Source organism: Lepisosteus platostomus, chromosome 19 (assembly GCF_059453375.1).
Source record: "Lepisosteus platostomus isolate fLepPlt1 chromosome 19, fLepPlt1.hap1, whole genome shotgun sequence".
In the NCBI taxonomy this organism is placed as follows: domain Eukaryota; kingdom Metazoa; phylum Chordata; class Actinopteri; order Semionotiformes; family Lepisosteidae; genus Lepisosteus; species Lepisosteus platostomus.
The window spans coordinates 15,072,900-15,094,376 of record NC_142629.1 but is presented as its reverse complement, the minus strand read 5'-3'; the positions used below and the strand labels follow the sequence as shown (position 1 = coordinate 15,094,376).

Here is a 21,477-nt window from a genome sequence, read left to right as displayed (position 1 = left end):
AGGACCAGGATTGGTGACCAGTGGCATATGATTTTCATGTATCATGGTCCTAAGCCAAAGTTAATTACAAATTAGTGTCTTGTATTTTAAAATGTGATTAAAACACTTCAACAAAGAACATATTAGGTGATGATTTCCACTTAAATCCTTTATTGGGAATTTGTCATTGATTTTTGTTTAAACAATTTTGATCATACTGTATTTCACATTTTCTCAGGACAGCTGTTTGAGCTACAGATGGTCTAAACATCCTCTGAGCAAACCAAGACAAATTAGTCCTCAACCTGTATGAAAAACCTTATAGCCGACTCTTGAAATCATTCATTCCGCTGTATGGTATTACAAACATTAGATAGAGACAGATGTTGCAGTACTGTGGGCTTTCCTGGGGCAGCAGAGAAGAAACCTGTATACTGCTTAATTAGTGAAGGGGAAACCCCAGGAAATGGTTTAATACAACCATACCCAAATCTCTCTGGTACTCAGATAGTCTGCTGCTGTACAAGAAACTATATAGTGACTGCACTCCGCTGAAGTTTGCTCTCAGTATATTACTGAAGGTAAGTAACTAAATAGTTCTAGGGTTTTACATATCTAGATACCATACTTACTATCATGTTTGAATCAATTCTTCATTGTTTTGAAAGTGTTGTACCCAAGAGTGCTGAACCTCTTGGTCAAGAACTTTATTTTCCATTGCAGTTTTTTTGTGTACAGAGCTGAAATGTTCAGTACTGTGTTGCTGAGTGGCAAAGCTATCTCATGGATTATGAAATGTCTTTAAACAGTGAAGACAACAAGATATTGCACAGATGCTAACCATTAATATGTTGTATAAGAATCTTAAATACTAATTTATTTCTCCTTTTCATATTGACTTCCAGAATATGTGAGCTATTATAACATAGACTGTTTTTTTTTACATGACATCTGTGTGGAGCTGCTCCGTGTTTTCACGTGTTGAAAATAATTAATGGAAGATTCTAGAAACAGCTGTTTAGGAGAGACTTTGGAATACCAAAATAAATGTTTTCAGCGTAACTCTCATTGACAGAGCTACTGAAAAACAGTGAGGATTCTGCTTGATTTTCACATGCTTTGATTCCGAATCAACTAAAGTAAAAGACTCAACTAGATAAGGTTCCACACGCCTTTTCAGGATTTTAACAAGATTAAAAAAGCATTGTTAAAATTCTCAGTAGGTAATATATAGTATAAGACATCTTTGGACCTGAAAAATAGAAACCTGGTGCTAAAAGATTTATGGCAATCTTTTATAGCAATCCATCCTTCACAAACACTGACACAGATATGTAACTGCTGTTTTTTTAAATTGGTTGAAACACTAATATGAGCATATTATCATATGTAATATATAGTAGATACAATAAAAACATGAAAATGTAACTGGAAAATAGGTTTACATGTTGTATCCAAGGTAAAAATCATTCAGTACATTTTGGGCTGCAGTCCTTCAGCTTTTAAAAAGGAAATTTGTAAAAATCAGTAAAATTGTACATTTCTGTCTTTAATCCACTGTATTTCCATTTTCTCCATCCTTTTTCTAAGAACTTTATAAGACTATTCTAAAGTAAATTCAGTTTTGACTTTTAAATGTGATAGTAATGAAAAAAATAGAAATTGCAGCTCATTTTTTTAATGAATCTTACAAGACATATTATTGCAAAATAAGCAAATTTGCTTAGCATGTGATCTAAATTACACTTAATAAAATCATAAATAACATTTACTATTTTATTAAGTTTATACACAGTAAACTATGTATTGGTACATTTATGCAACTGTATAAAAGAAATATTATTCCAGGATTCAAGGGCAAGTTTAAAAGGTGGCTTTCAATAAGAAACTAATTTAGCGCTGAAGCCCAGAGTTCAGTTCTTAGGGTGTTGTCCGTGTGGAGTTTGTATGTTCTTTCTGTGTTCATGTGGGTTTTCACCAGTTGCTCCAGTTTCCACCCACAGTCCAAAGACATAGGACATAGGGCGGTAGCTCTGTGGCTAAGGATCTGCGCCTGTGGGTGAAAGGTTGCTGGTTCGTGCTGATCCCGCGGCCGGCAGAGGAATCCTACTGGGCAAGGCTCTTAACCCCAACTGCTCCAGGGGCGCCGTATAAATGGCTGACCCTGCGCTCTGACCCCAAGCTTCTCTCTCCCTGCCTCTGTGTCTCATGGAGAGCAAGCTGGGGTATGTGAAAAGAAATTCCTAATACAAGAAATTGTATATGGCCAATAAAGTGATCTCATACTGGCAGACTAATTGGCTCCTGGGAAAAATGGCCCTGGTGTGAGTGTGTTGTGTCTGTATGTCCTGCTATAAACTGAAATGTGTAATCATCCACATTAAAACTTTTATACCCTACTCAGAAAATGAATTTGTCTCAGAATAAAAAGGTAAGCATTGGAAGACTATCTTTTGCATAACGTATTATGCGTTAGTCCTACGTGAGTTTTAAAATGCGCTTCAAAAGATCTCAATTACAGTTACTCATAGATCAAATCTGTCTCAAAGTAGCTGTCTCTTGCGCACATGCTAGACAGAAACATGGTATTGTATTCTGATTGATCAAGGCCGTGATACTAGGCTAGGAATCCAAACATCCAAACGTAGTTCCCATATCTGGCACGAGCCTTTTTAATCAGCAGAATAAACTAGGTGTTGTTATGTTAACTAGAATGACTAATGAATATTTGTTGTTGTTGTTGTTTTCCAGAGACCAGGCAATATGAGACGCTGCCCTGACAGAGAGTACATGGACAGGCTTGTCCGAAAATGTATGCCTTGCAAGAACATGTGTCGGGGTCAGCCCCAGCCCGAGAAATGTGTCCCTATCTGTGGTTAGTGTTGTCCCTGTCTCTGGGAGATCTCCCTGTCTACTATGAGTGCAAGATCGCCTTTAAAACACAAAAGCTTCTGAAATACGGACGCAGAGGCTTAAATAATTCAAGCATGTGCTCAGAGTGTTCTACACTGGAAATGGCTTACTAAAGTTCCATGAAAAACTGAAGTGGGTGTTTTAGCTTGTACTGCGGACCTGGAAGATTAACAGAACTTTCCAAAAAAATTATTTATCACACTTCCAGGCTCACAGTTGCCTCTCTCTGGCTGTTACGATGCCCTGTGCCTGGAACTAAGAAATGACGTTTCCTTATAAACGCAATATAATATGTCACTACATTACTGTACCAAATGCTACATTTTAAGCTAGAATATCTGTTCCTCGATTTAAACAGTCTTGGCGGTTTAGCAGATATACTGCTGAAATGTTCTCCACGTCACGTTTTCTGCCAGAGCAAAGCGAGTCTGGGGGTAAACACTAGAGGGCGCCAGTGGACCGCAATCTTATCAATGCCTCTCCGGTCTTCCGAATTGTTAGAGGGCACATTTAAGACCTGTACACCAAATCGCTCTTGTCCTTACATGTTACAAGTTTCCTTTTCGGTTGCTTCTCCCAGGCATCTCTCTTGTTGCATTGTTATTCTCCATTACTTTGAAAGCAGCTGCATTGTTAGTGACTGTGGACCAGGAGGAATCTCCTGAGTGAGATGTTATTTTGGTATCCTTGACGAAGCTACTACACTCTCTTTGCTGCAGTAAATTCCCTGCTATATAGATGGGTCCACTGGTTATCACTGTAAATGAGAATTTGCTTTCAATTGATTTACACAGGGGGCAGCATGGTGGTCCAGTGATTAGCACTGCTGCCCCACAGGCCTGCAGCTCTGGATTCAGATCTGTACCAGCAGTGGCATCTGTGTGCAGTTTGTGTGCTCTTTCTGTGTTTGTGTCTGCCCTGCGATGGGCTGTCCCATCCAGGGACGGTGTACCATGCCTTGTGCCCATTGCTTGCCAGGATAGGCTCTGGCTTCCCCGCGACCCTGAGTTGGAAAAAGTGGTGGGAAAACGAAGGGATGAATGACATGCAGACCTATATCTTAATAGGCATATCAGCAGAAAATGATGAAGGCTGCTTCTACTCAATCCAACGTCTAAGAAGATATAATATGGATTTTATCCTCTATGGATGAAGGTGCCGACTCATTCCACCCCCGAGATAAAACACAAAAAACCATTTAAGTGGGCTGGAGTGGACGACTGGGCTCAGCGGAGGCCAGACTGTGACCCTGTAGAATCACCGGATTTTGCTGACAAGTGTTAACGATATCGGTAGCGAATATCTCGGCGGGCAGGACACTTAGCTCTGCTCCCCTCGCAGCTCTGGGCTCAGAGGTGCGATTCCAGCCTCTGCCTCTACACCCCTGTGCAGAGTGCTCTCCCTGGTCACGTGGATTTATAAAGTACCGAGCACCAGGTTAGCGTGCCTTCTAACCCCCCACAGACATGTGCGTCAGGTTGGACTGGAGCCCCCCTGGCATTTCACGCCAGTTCTCCATTCCCCGACGGAATCGGGAACGATACGACAGTCCCCTGTGGCCCCAGAGAGCCATGCCCACTCCAAACCCACCCCTTCCTAAATCAGTGCCCGGCCTTGGCAGTATTTCTGGCTCCCCAGTGCAAGTCTATACAGAGGGCCTTATGAAAAGCCGTTGCGGAATGTGCCCCCTCGGTCATTTGCAAAACACGCAAGCCACAGAGACAGAGGTTCAAGAGCTTGGGAGAGCAAGCTGCGAGCGAAAGGTTTGGATCGGTTCTTACCTGCACAGCTGGGTCAACTCACTTCCAAATCCCCTCCCCCCCGATCCAGCTAAATCCTTTTTCTGCCATGTTTCTTCCTCCACCAGCGGCTCTGAAGTGCGAAGCCACTCCAGGGACGTACTACGACGAGCTCATAAAGAACTGCATGTCGTGTTCCGAAGTGTGCGGCGGACCTGCGCCACAGTGCCCCGAGACGTGTCGAAGTAAGTCCCCCCTTTCTGAGGGAATCCCCACTGCTCCCTCTTACCGCGGGTTCAGCAGGAAAGCACCTGTGTGTCGAGGGGCTTGAACGTGGACTGGTGCTTATATTCCCACACTAAACAAAAATGTGCCGCTCGCAAAAGGGGAAAGTGGAAGTGTACTGTAAACCTCATTTTCTTTTTCTAAGTAAACATTTTCACCTATAGCATTTGGACAACTAACAAAAACAGCTCCTGGGATTTTAAGACTTTGTCGTTCCTCTCACTGGCATCAATTTTCGGGTGGGTAGCTGTGTCAGCATACGTAGGCTGCAAAGGAACAAGTAATAAGTTTACTCCATGCTGAGAAAAGAAGAAAGAAAACACAACATTTCTGCCGTGGAGCCTTCTTCAGGTGTGAGAAAGACAGGGCAGTCTACTACTACTACGACTACGCTACTGCCCTGTCTTTCTCATACCTGAAGAAGGCTCCATGCCCAAAATGTTGTGTTTTCTTTCTTCTTTTTTTTCAGCAGGGAGTAAACCCATTACTTGTTCCTTAACATAAATGTTACCCAATGTGGGACTTTGTCCAAATAGGAAGGCAACATGTCATGGAAAATATTAACCAGCACATTTGAGCATTGATATACGATGGCGTGGTTGCAATGGGCTTTTTCATCTCTGCCTCTCTTGAGATCTCGGCCACACAGCCCACGCATGGAGTCACAGAAAAGCTGTTGAATGTCCCCAGGAATTGCATCTCTTTAACAGTCTCGCTTTACACAGAGACCGGTCACTCTCTCCTGCTCTTGAAGCCCTCTCCAAACTGCACCGCAGCCTCAAAGACCGATAAGCATCAGTCTACACTATGAAATCTGCTGCATGTGATGCTTAACACAAGCGCACGTCTGAATGGATTTTATTGTAACTCTTTCATAAGCACAGGAAGGCGTACGGATTCTGCATAGTAAATTTTAAAATGCTGAAAGCTCCTTTGCAGCATGTTGTTCCAGCAATGTGTAATCCTAAAGCAGATATTTCTAAATTTCTAATCCTAAAGGCCAATATTTACATTAGTGTGATTAGTGCAGATCAGCGGTCACGTCTGATATAATCCAACCCAAGATGCTTTTAAAAAACAGTTTATAACGCAATACCTAAAAAGCTCGTGAAGTCGAGCAGCATTAAATCTGTACAGCAAATGCAACGACTGGACTTGGTCGCTACCTGGGACCTTGAGTGGGGAAAAAAAAGTCTTCTGAAATGGTCTCGTATAAACTCCTTCCGGGGGCGTAGGTAACAGTTAATTCAAAAGGGATTTAAAACAAACCGGCCGACAGTTTTATTCCCCCCCCGTCGCATGTTTTTAGTGGAAAGGCAGCCGGCCCTGAGCCCCACGAAGAGGCCGCAGATGGACAGGCTGCAGGACTACCACACCGTGGTGATCTACAGCCTGCTGGGCTGCTGCCTGGCGGCGCTCATCTGCTCCCTGTCCATCGCCCTGCTCATCCTGCTCAAGAGGTGCCGGGGCGCCGAGACCAAGACGGCGTCCTTCCGGAGCCAGGAGCCGAACGAGTACGCCGACGGGTCATCCAAAGGTCCGTTTTTTCCACTTCCGGCAAAATACGGCAAAACGCTGCACTTGGTCCTAAAGTATTCTATTGAGTACTTTAACAATATTGATAGGCTGGTTTATATTTCAGCTGAACCCTCTGTTAGTTTAAAGTGCTCAGGTATTGCAAGCAACCCCCTGCTAGTTCCTTTTTGCCCTAGAAATTGATTGAAGCTCAGATGTGCCGTATGGGGCTAAGATTAATGAATAAAGCAATGAGGACAGAGCAGCCCGGCCTTGTAATGGCCACGGATGCGAACAGGGTGGCCAATCAGAGCCATGATGGGGGCTTACTGGATCCGATCAAGCGTGATTTGCGCACGAGAGAGCTGGTCCCCCATTCCGGACCATATTCCGACCCCCCGCGGGTGACCGGACTCCGTTGTGCATTGCAGATCCGTTGGTGGAAACCGTCTTGCCGAAGGAGTCTTCTGTAGCCAAGGGGAAACCCCGGCCTACCGAGACCTGCATCTACTGCTTTCCAGAGCTGAGAATGGCTGGAAGAATAGAGGGGAAACAGACGGAGACCCCCCTCGTCTTTCAGCAGGCGGCGCCTACCACAAGCCCAACCACGGCCACCTCCATCCCCCCCAGCACCTTAGACAAGGACCGGACCATCAAAATCATTTGTTCCCCTTCCCAGACCACCTCTTCATTTGAAATTGCAGCCCAGCATTAGGGGAGCAGAGTGCCATGGGAAAATGAGACGACCTGAGCTATGGTTTCAACAACAGCAGTAGGACAGTGGCTTGATAGTGCTTTCAGGAATCGAGCAGGACGAATCCTGGAGGGGCACTGGAACTCCACCGGACACCATGAAGTCATGCAGCTCATGCGTTCAAGAGCGAGTGGAAACAAGCGAGCACACAAGATCGAAATCCTAATAATGGCGAGACCTTGTGCTTGGGAGTGTTTCCGGTATTGGTGTGATTGTACAATCACAAAATAAAACAATTTAGGAGTATTTGCATTCAGGGTAGGCTGGGGTTTAAAGAATATATAGAAGAGTTTTAAAGGCTGCTTTTTATCACTGCAGAGCTAAGCATGTTCCACCTCTGATATATATTAGATATATAATAGATCACAACCAATCTACTAATTTAACCCAATTATCTCCAAGAGTAACAGAGCTGTTATAATAATAATAATAATTGCTTACACTTATATAGCGCTTTTCTGGACACTCCACTCAAAGCGCTTTACAGGTAATGGGGACTCCCCTCCACCACCACCAATGTGCAGCATCCACCTGGATGATGCGACGGCAGCCATAGTGCGCCAGAACGCTCACCACACATCAGCTATCAGTGGGGAGGAGAGCAGAGTAATGTAGCCAATTCATAGAAGGGGATTATTAGGAGGCCATGATTGGTAAGGGCCAATTGGAAATTTGGCCAGGACACCGGGGTTACACCCCTACTCTTTTCGAGAAGCGCCCTGGGATTTTTAATGACCACAGAGAGTCAGGACCTCGGTTTAACGTCTCATCCGAAGGACGGCGCCTATTTACAGTATAGTGTCCCCATCACTATACTGGGGCATTAGGACCCACATGGACCACAGGGTGAGCACCCCCTGCTGGCCCCACTAACACCTCTTCCAGCAGCAACCTTAGTTTTTCCCAGGAGGTCTCCCATCCAGGTACTGACCAGGCTCACACCTGCTTAGCTTCAGTGGGTTGCCAGTTGTGAGTTGCAGGGTGATATGGCTGCTGGCTGTTAATTAAGATAATAAATTAAATAATTTAAATTTAGGCACCGAGATCTTGGGTACAGGGAAACAATGGGGCTTTGTAGGACTGGACATGACTATCACTGCTTTGACCACAATACAGGAGTCACAAAGATGAAGCACAAAAAAATGCTAATTTCTTCTATTGTATCCCAGTCCCAGCGATTGAAAAATCTGTGCTGTTTATTTCACATTATATCTGGGCAAAAGATTCAGACGGGATTAAGATTAGGTCACCGTGTTGCACCGTAAGCAATGTTGAATCTATTACTAGCACTTTTGCAGAACTGAACAGTTTTCAGTGATGTTAATGAAAATGTGTTCATGTGAAATGCACTTTAAGTCACAGTGTGTTTCTGGGCTATTTATGACCCTTTTCTCCATGATTACCACAAACAGGCACTCGCTGTAAAGTGCTGCTCTCAAGAACAGTCAGTATTCTTCCAATCCAATGCCCCCTCACAGTGGACACACCGCAGTCTAACTCAGGCTCCTGCTCTGTGATGCAACAGCTCCCGTCACTATTATTATGTGACTAGAATTCCAACACAGAACTGGCTTGTTCATCTTGAGCACAGTGAATTAAAAACAACGTCCCAAATTAGATGAACATTTACTTTTTTTTTTTAAAATAGACCAGGGAGAGGGCTGGGAGTTTAGTATTGCCTGCAATAACAGCTTAAAATGTAACTAGGCAAAGCTGAAGCACAGAAAAATGTTGGGCAGAAGTAGCAATATGCATCATCTGAAAAAGGTCATTAGCAAGATTGGAGTTTCTCCCCAAAGTAGGGAGAAAATAACTCTCCATGTGTGAGCAGCAGACACTGGTGCAGTGCAAGAATCGCTTTATCCATCAAGATTAGTATCCAACTGGAGACTGACCCAGCAGGCACAGGGGTTAACACAGAATCTCTCCTCACAGGTTTTCAACGGAGCAAAGAGGCTCAAGAAAAAACTGCAACGCGAAAACATGAAACACAGCACCCGATTAAGAGAAACTCGGGTGTGAGTCTCACATCCACATTCTGGGACTGTACATACTGTACCTTCTCACCAGTATGAGGTATTAAATGCACCACATACATAAAAGAAACTCCCTTTCACCTGGGAACCTTGAAGATAGAGTGTTTAAGAACACATAAACTGCTCAACCGTCACCCAGATGGATATGCACCTTAGTACAGGGGTGTCCAGCGTAACGTGAGGGGTGACAATTGTTTTTCCTTTCTTGTGCTCGAACACTTGTTTGTCCATTGGTTTGCTGTAATAAACAAAACACACAAAGCTTCCAACAGGCCAGAAAGAGTTTTTTTATGTAGTTCCCTTCCTTGGGCTCAAGTCATTTCAATATTCCAATTTTCATCTGCAATGAAAAGCAAAGGCCAAATCATCAATACTAATGGGAAAAAAAAAGATTCGGGGGTAAACGTGCTGGGGGTGACAAAGTTAAACCAGAGGCCGCCGGGAAAGACTGATGTTGAAACGTTGATGGCTCTGTCAACAGTTTTGTGGGACTGGGGATGGGGTGTCAATGACTGAATGCTTGAAATGAACACAATGTGCTGCTTTTTGATCAATAAAAATTCAAATCAAAGTGCTACTCATTGCTGTTGCCGTGTTAACTGTCCTGAAGTGATGCCTCTAGTGTTTGCATCCCCAGCTTGGAACTGGCTGAGCCACTTAGAAATCCACATGAGGGAAGAAAAAAAAACAGAGCATCACGTCACTCTGTATCAGACAGGCTCCTCGCTGCACTCGCCACCTAACATATGCATAATCTTACCTGCAAGACTACATTTCTGAAAACCTGTGAAGTTTGTGTTACATAATTATTCATTACAATTGCACTCACTTACACAGCTTGGTATTTTACCAACTAGAACAACACAATTGCAACCACTGCAGACGATACCAAAACTCAGTCACTAAAAGTGCTTGTTTTTCTGAAGTGATGTGTAGAGTTTGGAGATATCTATATCTGATTCTGGCCTCCTGTTTATCCGCCAAGCTCGTTTACGATCTCTGGGCGACAAGGCCACCTCCTCTCGCTACTCCACAAAGCTCTGGAATTCTATCCCCCAGAACCAGTCACCTATCCTGAGCACATTCAAACCCACCCAAAACCTCTTCCAAAAGGCTTTTATTTAATCGGTGTCTGTCTGCACCCTTTATGTTCAAGCACATCCAAACTCCTTCTTTTTATTTGTGCCGATTGCATTTCCTGTCTTAGTGAATGTGCTTTACTTTTCCTGAAGCTACTTTTAAAGGCTCTATATAAAATAAAAACTATTATTTTTATTTCAGGTGATGGGTTTTGCGAGTGGTCAAGTTATTTGATACAGAAAAGGGCCAGCAGAAAACTATGGCATACATTCGTTCCAAGCAATTACCACCCTTTCCTACAAAACAGACCATTTGTCATCAGAATTCTATTATCTCCTGTTCTACCAGGGGATTGAAATCTTACTTTCCTCAAAAGTACTTTGGGTTCACCACTAGGAATTGTAAAAGACCTTCTGCTATTATGGGTTCCCAATCGAAATTTTTTTCTCTTTCTCCCTGCTGTTTCTACCACCCAAATGCCAAGAAAAAGAGGAAAACGCATAGGCTGAGCTGCATAAACACCGTTAGACAACTCCGTAGACACTTCCATTCCATTTTACTGCTGGTGCTTGTTTAATCTTATCCTTAATTCTGTAAGCAGCAGGGTCAAATAAACAGCAAGAGGCAAGTGTATGAAAGTCCCACAACAGAATGGAATCATATTGTCAACATGGCTTACCTTCAAATGACATCACAGCCAGCCCTAGTGTACAGATCCCCCTGCGAGACCATCTGTCTAAGTTGATTCAGTTGAATTTGGTCTTCTTATTAATACTTTATGAACAACAACAACACACAGTTCCGCGGGTGGGGATGTCCAACCATGCAAATTTTCCTGCACTGAAGCCGTGGTTGAAATTCATACTTGAGCTCTCCAACTGATTTGGGGCAAAACAATCCAGGAGAGTTTACTCTTCCCGAATCGACAAGAAAGCAAGTCAAGGATCTTCTGAGCACGCATTAGAATGCCACTATAGGAAATGGCCAAAATCCTGGGTTTTTATGAATCAGGACCTTGCTTAGAGGGAACCACAAAATAAAAAAAAAGACAAGGGGACATTCTCATGTGTTGTTCCCCCACTGACAGTATGAAGCCCGCTATATGAGAAAATCAGCCGACAGTGAGATGCATATGTAAAGGACTGTGACTAGAGAGGCCAGATGATGAGCAGGTGTCCTCCAGTCTATGACGTCTGCTGCCAGATGTTCGCAAACCAAAAAACAGCAAGGACAATTCAGCCCAGATGTTCTCTTCGAAATCATCTTGGGCTATAGCTCTACAGGACATACCGCACCTTGCCAAACCTGTGAAAGTCATGGTATTCCAGGAGAAATGTGATCAATAGAGCCCACCCTGATCAAACAGTATCTCCTAAACCGCAGCGCAAACAGAGAGTGTGCAAGGTTCAAAAGATGTAATACTTACCAAGCACCTGGTGTAAAAGGCATAAACAGTGTGTAAATATGTTACACCTTTTACATCTTGTAAATGTAAATGTCTATGTTACTTGTCCAGGTTTTTGTAAAACCTTACTGTAAAAGCACACATTTCCAAGAACTGCTAAATATCTTTACCAACAAGCATAAGCAACCTCAGCAGACAGAAAATTGTTTCTTGTGGAGCTCTTCACAGACTGAAGTTCACTTTCATATTTATAAACTACCCCCAGAGAAATCAGAGTATGACAAGGTACACAAGAACACAATCTCACATTACTGTAGATGCTATGTTAGTGAGGTAAGGCCTTGAAATTTTAACCTCTTAAGGTGGGCTGCAGTTTCTGGTTTCAATAAAGTGATCTTTACACCCAGTTCATGTCTCTGGAGAGTTCTCACACCCTTTGTGATGGTGTTCTGCACAGCCAAGGGAAAAAAAACCGCGCTGAAGCCATCAAAGAAATAAACAACGAGGATCGCGAAACAGAGGGATGAAATGCAATCAAAAGACATTTGCCTTTTTTAATTGCTGAAACAAACAGGGATTTTGTTTTTTTTACTTTAACGATTTAGCCAGGTCCCTGATAAGTCTGTCGGTGGCCTTTCCTGACCACTGCGCATCGCAAGCTTGGTTCTACCATTCACAATCTGTTTCCCAGCTTAAGAAAAATAAATACCTGCAGCAGACTCGAGGAGATGTATATATATTTTATAAGACGTAACACCAGAAGGCTCCAAAAGTCGTCAACAGTGTGGGACAATTAACTATTTAATGACCCTTGGGGCTCACTAGCAATATGGGTAGAGGACTTTTACACACATTGGTGATATTTCACTGTTAAAAAAACACACACACAGCCTTCCTCTGCTCTTTTATCCAGTTTAAACTGCATGCTTGGTAGACAAGTACTGATTCAGTACAGCATTGCATTTTGTACTGCTTATGCAACACAGATACTTTTGGGATCAGCAACACATTGCCAAGATTAATACTGATCGATTAAGCTGGGATGCAACATATAGTATGTAAGAGCATCCTTCTTTCCACTAGAGTAAAAATGATAATAAATGGTGCATCTGAAACATTAACACAGACTTTTGGTTTTTTTTTTCTTTTCACAATCAAGTGAGCTAATTCCACCTTGATACCAAAAACAACTTCTCACGATTAAAACAACGGCCAGGACAGTTTTGTACCACAACAGCACATTTCTGAATGGAGCTCACTGCAAATATTGAGGGGGGTTGGGGGGAGGGGGGTGGAAAGAAGTCAACAGGAATTGATTCTTTTTTTTTTTTTGAAAAAATATATATTCCCTGCCCTCACCAAAGGAAATAATAATTAAAAAAAATAATAAAACAAATCAGGGCCCTCAACAGAAAAAAATCTGTCAAGCTTTGTCAAACAGCAGTCCTTTCGGCACAACTCGTGCGAGTTATTTTGAAAACCTGTCTCAGTACTGCATTTCCGGCTTCCAAAGTGTAATTTCTTTTAAAAAATAGATGTATACTAGTTTCATACAGTATTTAGTAACTAAATTCACAAATAATAATAAAAAAAAGTTCTTGCAAAGTCTTAATACCATTCCTTTTCTGCATTCAGACCCAGATGCATAAAAAAATGTTTGTTTGTTTTTTTCATTATAACTCTTAAATGCTTGGTCAGTTTGGAGCTGGAGCACCAATGGAAAAAAAAACAAACAACAAAAACAAACTAAAAAGCTCATGAGATGTGCCCACTGTCCCATCTGTCTGTCCGTCCCCGTCGGTCTGCCCACAGAGGAACGGGTGAGTGAAAGTGAGGGTTACTGTTTCATCTCCTCGTGCAAAATGGCAAGAGCCTTGTTCTGGCCCGTGAGGTTCTCCTCCAGGCTCCAGCGGTCCCGATCCCCTCACTCCTCCGACCAACGCTCGGTGTCAAGTAGATACTGGTAGCTCAGTGCTGACTTCAGAAAAGTTTTGCTTTTTGTTTTTTTTTTCTTTTAACAAGAGATTCAGGTAGGTTTGTGTGTCACTTTGAAGGCTTTCGCTTGCTCAGATAAGGCTACTCGTACTCGAGGAACTGTTTGTGATAAAATAAGAGATACCTGGGAGGGGGAGAAGAAAAAAAAAAAAGAAACAGGATAAAAGTTCCGGCAGGGCAAGGAAACATTCGAGCTCTGCTTTCACAGACTTTCAGTGTAAATATTGGGAGTGCGTTTTTAATGAGCTACATCGATAGTAAACACTCTGTGCATAGGCAATTACTTGGGAAAATGAAGCATTGCTCGACTAATGGAAGGATTATTGGTGATTAGATCCTAACCAAGAGCACTTCAGACAGCTCGTTAAGAACCGGAGTGTTGCTGATCCCTGCCCTCACAGCGCTCCGATTCAATTAAAACAAGACCTTTCCGAGAATGGAAAAGGCACCTCAGCAGGCTACAAGCATGTTCAAGGGTTAGCAGTATGACACAACGAGCAGGGGACGTACCCTTCACTATCTAGCACATCCTTGATGCTGGCCTTGGTGATGATTGCATCGTCACATTTAAACCACTGGTCCTTGTGCTGCCGGATGAAGCTGGTATAGTGCCCGCTCTCCAGTGTTCCCTGATGATTGACCACTGCAAACAAGGAATACCTGAAAAAGACCAGCTGCCTTTATTATCCGCAGGCATGTACTGGATATTTCATTTCTGCTAGATTCAAGAGATCTAGGCCGAGAGATTAATGGCAGCTACAATTACAATCTGCGCATGGTGCCTTGTACTGTGTTGTTGGCAAATCAATCTATACAGCCCTCACTGGATGTTGAGAAAGAGCTTAAGGAATAAAACCTTTGGATACGAGGGGGGAGGTTAGAATCCGAAATCCACATGTCGGAGACATGAAGGAACACAAAGAAAACCTGAAAACCCCGCACAGACTGCTGGGAAGCAAAATCCATAAAACGACTTAAGATGGGGAAAAAAATAACATTAAAAATGAAGTCTACGAGACACTGCACACGCTGGTCACAAAATGATGATGACTTGGCATGCCCAAATCCACAAAGCTACCCCCAGAAAACATTCACGGCAGCCAAGCTGCATTGTGTTCTGCAGCGTATCCATTTTTTAATCCCTCTGCAGCCTGCCACACCCACCTCTTGATTTAAATGCATTCCACATAGCACTGCGAGCTGGGAAGAACACCAACCTGAATTAAAGGTCTATCCAGAGTTCATAAATAGAAACAGCTCGCAGGAGCCCTTTTATCTGACACCGAGGCTGCCAAAAATGTGTTGAGAGGGAGGCTAATCTGTGACTACCGATACCAAAAAGAAAAGAAACAAAATCGAATTGTCTGTTGGAGAGTCTGGACCGATACGACGTTAAGGTGTACACATTAATGTGACCTGAAACTGATGTGAAAGTAAGTTTGCAATTTAATGAGAGATATATTATGTTCCAGAACAAATTAAATGCAGATCACAACAGCAAGGTGTAATTCACAAATCAAATGAAATTTGTTTAAATAAATGCACTGCGTGGGCCAGAGGTATCAAAGTCATTCACGACTGTTGCACAGATTTTCTTGACATGTTCTTTAAGTTGGGCATATACAGTATATCATACGTTTTTGAAATACTACACACATTCATTGCATAGTATAATTAATTTGAAGTGTTTTCATTTCTAGTATTTTTAAAACAAAACACCCCTTTTTAAATGCAATTAGCTGTAATGGTGTCTTCACTAAATTTCCATTTAGCTAAGCTCTCATGATTGAGCATGGGATTTGTTTACCATTATTTAATTTAAATACCAACATTATTTAAGATATCATAGTTCAGATTCTAATGGAGTATAATAATAATACTAATTTTTTACACGTATATCGCACTTTTCTGGACACTCCACAGGTAACGGGGACTGCCCTCCACCACCACCAATCTGCAGCCCCACCTGGATGATGTGACGGCAGCCATAGTCCACCAGTACACTCACCACACACCAGCTATCAGAGTGATGAAGCCAGCTCAGAGATGGGGATTATGAGGAGGCCATGATTTGTAAAGGCCAACGGGAAATTTGGCCAGGAAGCTGGGGTAACACCCCTACTCTACTGTTTTCGAGAAACACCCTGGGATTTTTAATGACCAGAGACAGTCAGGACCTCGGTTTTACTTCTCATCCAAAGAACGGCGCTTTTTTAAAGTATAGTGTTGCCATCACTGAATTGGGCATTAGGACACACAAAGACTGCAGGGTGAGCGCCCCCTACTGGCCCCACTATGACCACTTCTAGCAGCGGCCTTAGTTTTCCCCAGGAGGTCTCCCATCCAGGTACTGACCAGGCTCACACCTGCTGAGTTTCAGTGGGCTGCCAGTTGTGAGTTTCAGGGTGATACGGCTGCTGGCTGTATATAATAAATAATACAATGACATCATAAATAACTATATAAATCTGTTGTGTTGAAAATAATATTATCGGGACATCTTGTTCAGAAATTGGCAAAAACAAACATGCATATATATATATTCATATACCCCATATACTCACTACCAAACCCTTGATCTCTACAATTGTATGTTTCATTGAAGCCTGCATCTCTTTTCTTCACTGTAAAAAGAGATTTTTACTACAATGAAGGCTCATCCTTTCAGAATCGCTTTCCTTGTGATCTTGCTTATGTACTGATTTTTATTGTTAAACATTCTCCTTATGTTTACAACCATGTCAGCAAAACATGTTGTCAATGCTGAGGGTATAACGCAAGCAAATAAGAAAAGGAAAGCATTCCCTCTGGCTGCGAAACCTGAAGCTACACAAGTGATGGAAAAAGGACGAGCAGTCAAAATGCATTCGCATTGTCCTGAACGTAGCTACGCTGTGATTTATGTTTAACATTTCACAATTTTCACATTGTCTAATCTAATGTATTAGGTTGAATAGGCTAGCATAAACATGTTCTTATTTTGACAAATTCAGTACTCATAAGGTTACAAATTATCAGGTATTTTGTACACACTAAGAACAAGTTGTAAACGTTTACATGTAAGGGAAATTTAATTTTCATTACGCAAAATTTCACATACCAGGTTCACATTTCACATGAACAAGCTACCTTCATAACCCAAGGGGTGGGTGGGATTAGTGATCAGCGTCACCTGTAAGCTCTGCCTGAAGTGATAAGACACAGTGACAAGTGTCACGGTGTGTGATAAGTGGAAAGCATCTTACTTTGTTTTGTAATTAGCAAGGTTTTAGGAGTTAAAGGGGAGTCACAATGACAGAAAATAAACACTGGTAACTGAGAACAATTTGCTAAAAATATTGACCCCATAAAAGCTGCACAAAAGTAATTTCTGCAGCTACTGTTATCGCTGCTAATTCACATGCCTATCAAGCATGTCAGATTTCTTTTCATGACGATTTCTTTGATAACAATTACAGGGCCCCAGTTACGTTCACAAATCTCCTTTGGAGACCACAAAAAAAGTTATGTACAGCACAGTATCAGGTAGACCGAAGGTGATTCTGTCACTGAAGTTGCTCAAAACTTAAGAGTTAGTGTAGCACAAGTTACAGGGATCTATTCCCCCCCCCCCCCCCAAAGTCTTCATGCAAAGACATGACCCTGCCAAACTAGATCCGTGACATCATCAAACTGGGATGCTGCAGTTTGAAATCCCTGGAGCAGATGGTATGATGCATGTATGCCTCGTCTCATGTCCACTAGGTGGTGCACTTTCATTTATCTTCATATAGAAGTGATGTTTTAATAATAATGATAATAACATCACTTTATTAACCCTTTACAATGTCTTGCATTAGGAATTATCTTTTCGCATACCCCAGCTTGCTCTCCATGAGACACACAGATAGGGAGAGAGCCTGGGGTCAGAGCGCAGGGTCTGCCATTGTACGGCGCCCCTGGAGCAGCTGGGGTTAAGGGCCTTGCTCAGGGGCCCAGCGGAGTAGGATTCCTCTGCCGGCTGCGGGATTTGAACCAGCAACCTTCCAGCCACAGGCGCAGATCCTGAGCCACAGAGCCACCGCTCCACCCTCAAAAGTTTTACTGCATCAGCTATTCATGATGCTAGATGGGATGAAGGGCACCCTCTCATTTGAAACTGCTCTTACGTTCTTACCCCTATGTTACACATGACATGACACTTTCAGTCTTTTAGGATTACTTCAGTTCTGTAGTGCCATTGAGCACGGTTTCCGTTTTGCTTCTGGAATGACCACCCTTGTTTTTCACTCTCTCAGCTGTCCACTTCCAAAAGAGAGCCGTGATTTCAACCGGGAAAGTGGAAGTATGAGCACGAACATGCACATTTTGTACAGTGAATGGAGCTCAAGGTGTTATTTCATCACTACACTTTGCAATCCCAACCATCAAATATTTTTAAATATTCATATAATATCACATAATATCTTAATATCATATAATATTAAATCTTAATATTAGTCAAAGCACAAGCAAAAGAAAACTGATTTACAGATCAGGCTAGAATATGCGCATTCTTTTAGCACACAGGATAGTTAGCTCTAACACAGCGTCAGAAATTCAAGGCATTTAGGTCTAATACAAAAAGGAAGAGTTACAAAAATGGAATACATACTTATTGTCATTGTTTAAACTGTCAACTGGTTGCTGATACTGTCCATTCATTCTGCTTTCTTTACTGCAAGACACAGGAGGCAAAAATGATCAATTTCAACAATCATTGAGAACCACATCAAAAGCATTAAACAATTATTGCCATTTCAGAGGATGAAGAGCTATACACTCCCTATCCCATGGTTCATGGGATCACCACGATACTACCAACATCCCTGGCAGTGAGAGGAGTGGAAAAACCAGGGCCCCCAGGAGATGCTGTCGCACAGGAAACCCACACTCACCTGGAAGCCATGAACGGGGTCATATCCAGCTCCAGAGGAAAGGAAACGTATGTAGTGATCTTTCGCCGGAGCTTTGCAGAGTGCTCGAAACGCTGTGGTACAGACAAACACCGGCAGTGAGACACGTCACACGAGTGTGATTGAATCGCAGGCACTTCTGGCCTGCAGGTACTGGGTTAGTCGTTTTCAGTGAGAAGCCGAACGGAAATTTTTAATTTTGGGGCTTAAGACTTGGGGCTTTTTTTAGAATTCTACGTGTTGCAACTAGAGTGGCTCAAGATACGAAATGGATTAAAGCAATTCAAAGGAGGGTTAAAAACATTTTCATTAAATACGTTTGACAGAAATTTGGAAATCCACATAATTCATGAGAAACAGTAACAGCCCAGTATTTCACACGGCACTGCAAAGTATCAATATTTAAAACCATAAACAATTTACACAATGACTGTCTACATTTCTGTTTGCAGGCTTAAAGAAGACCTTTAGTAATCCAACAAGTGTCGACAAAAATTGTCGTCAAAAAGATAAACCGTTTAGATTGTTGCACACACACTCCACAGATGAAAATTTAAATCATAAAGGATCAGCTCGTTTTGAAGAAAATCCCAGGGTACAGATTCCATGTAAAAATCCTGTCGAAACAGTGTCCATTCTTACAGGACTGTAAGAGCCTGTAATTACTCCAAACTTCCACAAGATGGCCTCTGGTCTAGGTTTACCAGTACTGAAATACGGAAGTCCCAGTCAACAGCCATGTTTATCTGTAGATCACCAATGAATTGATCACTCTGAACGTCACTGAACAAATGTACAATTCACTTGGAGGCTCTCCATATCGCAATGATAATGCTTGGTTACAGAACATACTCAAGGACTCAATAAATGTACAAAATAATTACTTTCTTGTGGTGTCAGAAAATGTCATCACACTTGCGACGAATCATTATAATCAGATGGACGATATCCAACGACATGCGTTTGTTGCAAGTTCTCGACGCTCACGGAGGATGCATCACTACAAAGGAACAGCTGCTGTACCAATGAGCTGATCCGCTCATGGCCCGAATACAGAACATTACTTTGTGGTGTTAATTAGCCTCCTGCTCCTTGAGAGGAATCTCACACCAACAAGCGTTTGCCAGTGTTAGCATATGAGACCTTGACAGTGTGCCAGCCTGAAGTGTCTGTGCTACACAGACTGCCTAGACTGGCACATCGGTGCCCCTCGTCTGACAAAAGTGTAGGAGAAACTTGTAGATGCCAAGTTGGTAAATAGGACCATCCATTTGTGCTAGAGACTCAGACCAGGACATCACTAGCTTTACAGTGTGTGATAAAAATGTCTATGATAGACTGGTTGACTGTGATTCTGGCTCCAGCACCTAAGTGTGGAACCATCAAGCCATACTGTCGAAGGTGTTACTGAGTCTTCCTTCAAGAAACAGCTGGATATCATTCCTTAGATCAATCAGCTAATAGGAACCAGATAAGCTGGACAGGCCAAATGGCCTCATTAAAATCCTTTCTCATCTCCAGAGATCGCCCACGATGATCCTGTCGTATGTTTGTGGCACGCTGGCATTTTTGGAAGTCTTTATATACACATCCAAGGACTTGAAACGCACTCAGAAGGATACCCAAGTCTTTGGCGCTCCTGAAAAACTTTGAAGTGGTACAGATGCGCCCGTGGTAGTAGTGTGGTCTGAAGTTTGTTTGAATCTAGATTTTCAAATAGATCACAATACATGGTTGCAATGCTCACGTACGGCAGAGATGGAAAAATTTGTATACGACTCACACAATGCCGTTTCGCACAATTCCACCCTCACCAAATGTCTTTGGAGGGATAAACATTTTCATCTGCGAACAGCTTTGTGTAATCCACGACTGCCCTTTTTTTTTTAATGAGCAAAGATTTCTTTCGAAACCATAATCACGCTGCAGAGTCTAAGCAAAAAACAAAAAGAAGAGAATTATAATCCAGGACTTACTTTGAGATGAAAACAGGCCACTATGGGAAGCTTTTTCATCGTGAGCTGTTTTGTGGATTCCTGGTAACTATGGCAACCACTACATTTGATTTTGGCACTACTTCCGAGATGCTCTGGCCTTGTAAACCTGTGAAATGCAAAGAACTGCATCATTGCATATGAAATGGGAGGGAAATGGTACAATGCGTATGAACAGTTTTAATGAAAAACGCAAAATCAAACAATGAAAATTACAACGCATATCAGTCAGGTCAAACCCCACAATGACGTGGAGCTCCATCGATATTTAACGTAAAGGTAGTGCAGAAGCCCATGTTGAGCTCATACAGTACACTGTAGTGTGAGTATAAAAGGAAATTCAATTAGGATGTGCATAAGAAAATACTTTCCCTTCCACTGCATCTCTGTAATGATCAATGGATGCTCATGTTTCAAACAAGCAACGTATACCAAGAACTCAGCATCGCACAATATCGTGTTTCTAATAACGTGCATCTAAGCTGCCTTTCGGCTCCGGGGGCTGTACCTTCGTAGACAGTCCGTTAGCGTCGTGGCTCCTGATAGATGGCTCTCTCCGTTCACCACGCCGCCGTCGCTGCCTGGGCTCAGCGGCCAGAACGGTGCCGAGGAACCCGGGAGGTCCAGACTGATATCCCAGAAGGGGTCTATAGTTGTGGACACACCACTGCAAAACAGCACAGCAGCAATGAGAGCAGGACACGCAACACCAGGAAGCCACAGAATCCCGGAGCCCCTGAACCTGGAAAAGTGGCGCCCACGCGAAGCAGTTGCACAGCACATACGCCGAGAGACGGTAGATGCCCATTCTGCACCCCTGAGAGTTTTTACACAGAGCCACGTTAAAA

At 42.8% G+C, this 21,477-nt stretch overlaps 2 protein-coding genes across 6 annotated transcripts in view; one reads left to right on the top strand and one right to left on the bottom strand.

The window, feature by feature from the left end:
* Positions 1-437: 437 nt before the first annotated feature.
* On the top strand, positions 438-7,597 carry tnfrsf13b (TNF receptor superfamily member 13B). The gene is made up of 5 exons (XM_088613268.1): positions 438-560; positions 2,731-2,854; positions 4,760-4,876; positions 6,226-6,453; positions 6,863-7,597. The coding sequence occupies exons 2-5, from the start codon at positions 2,743-2,745 to the stop codon at positions 7,144-7,146; spliced, it is 741 nt and encodes a 246-aa protein (XP_088469394.1). The 5' UTR covers positions 438-560; positions 2,731-2,742; the 3' UTR covers positions 7,147-7,597.
* Positions 7,598-12,426: 4,829 nt separating this feature from the next.
* Positions 12,427-21,477, bottom strand: part of usp22 (ubiquitin specific peptidase 22) — a 67,545-nt gene continuing 58,494 nt past the window's right edge. For all 5 annotated transcript variants that reach the window (XM_088613263.1, XM_088613264.1, XM_088613266.1 and 2 more), the window contains 6 exons: positions 21,138-21,296; positions 20,612-20,738; positions 18,618-18,709; positions 18,335-18,397; positions 14,212-14,361; positions 12,427-13,825 (listed from right to left, as the gene is read on the bottom strand). In XM_088613263.1, coding sequence (XP_088469389.1) covers positions 13,783-13,825; positions 14,212-14,361; positions 18,335-18,397; positions 18,618-18,709; positions 20,612-20,738; positions 21,138-21,296 — 634 coding nt within the window. In that variant the 3' untranslated portion in view covers positions 12,427-13,782. The remainder of the gene's footprint in view (positions 13,826-14,211; positions 14,362-18,334; positions 18,398-18,617; positions 18,710-20,611; positions 20,739-21,137; positions 21,297-21,477) is intronic.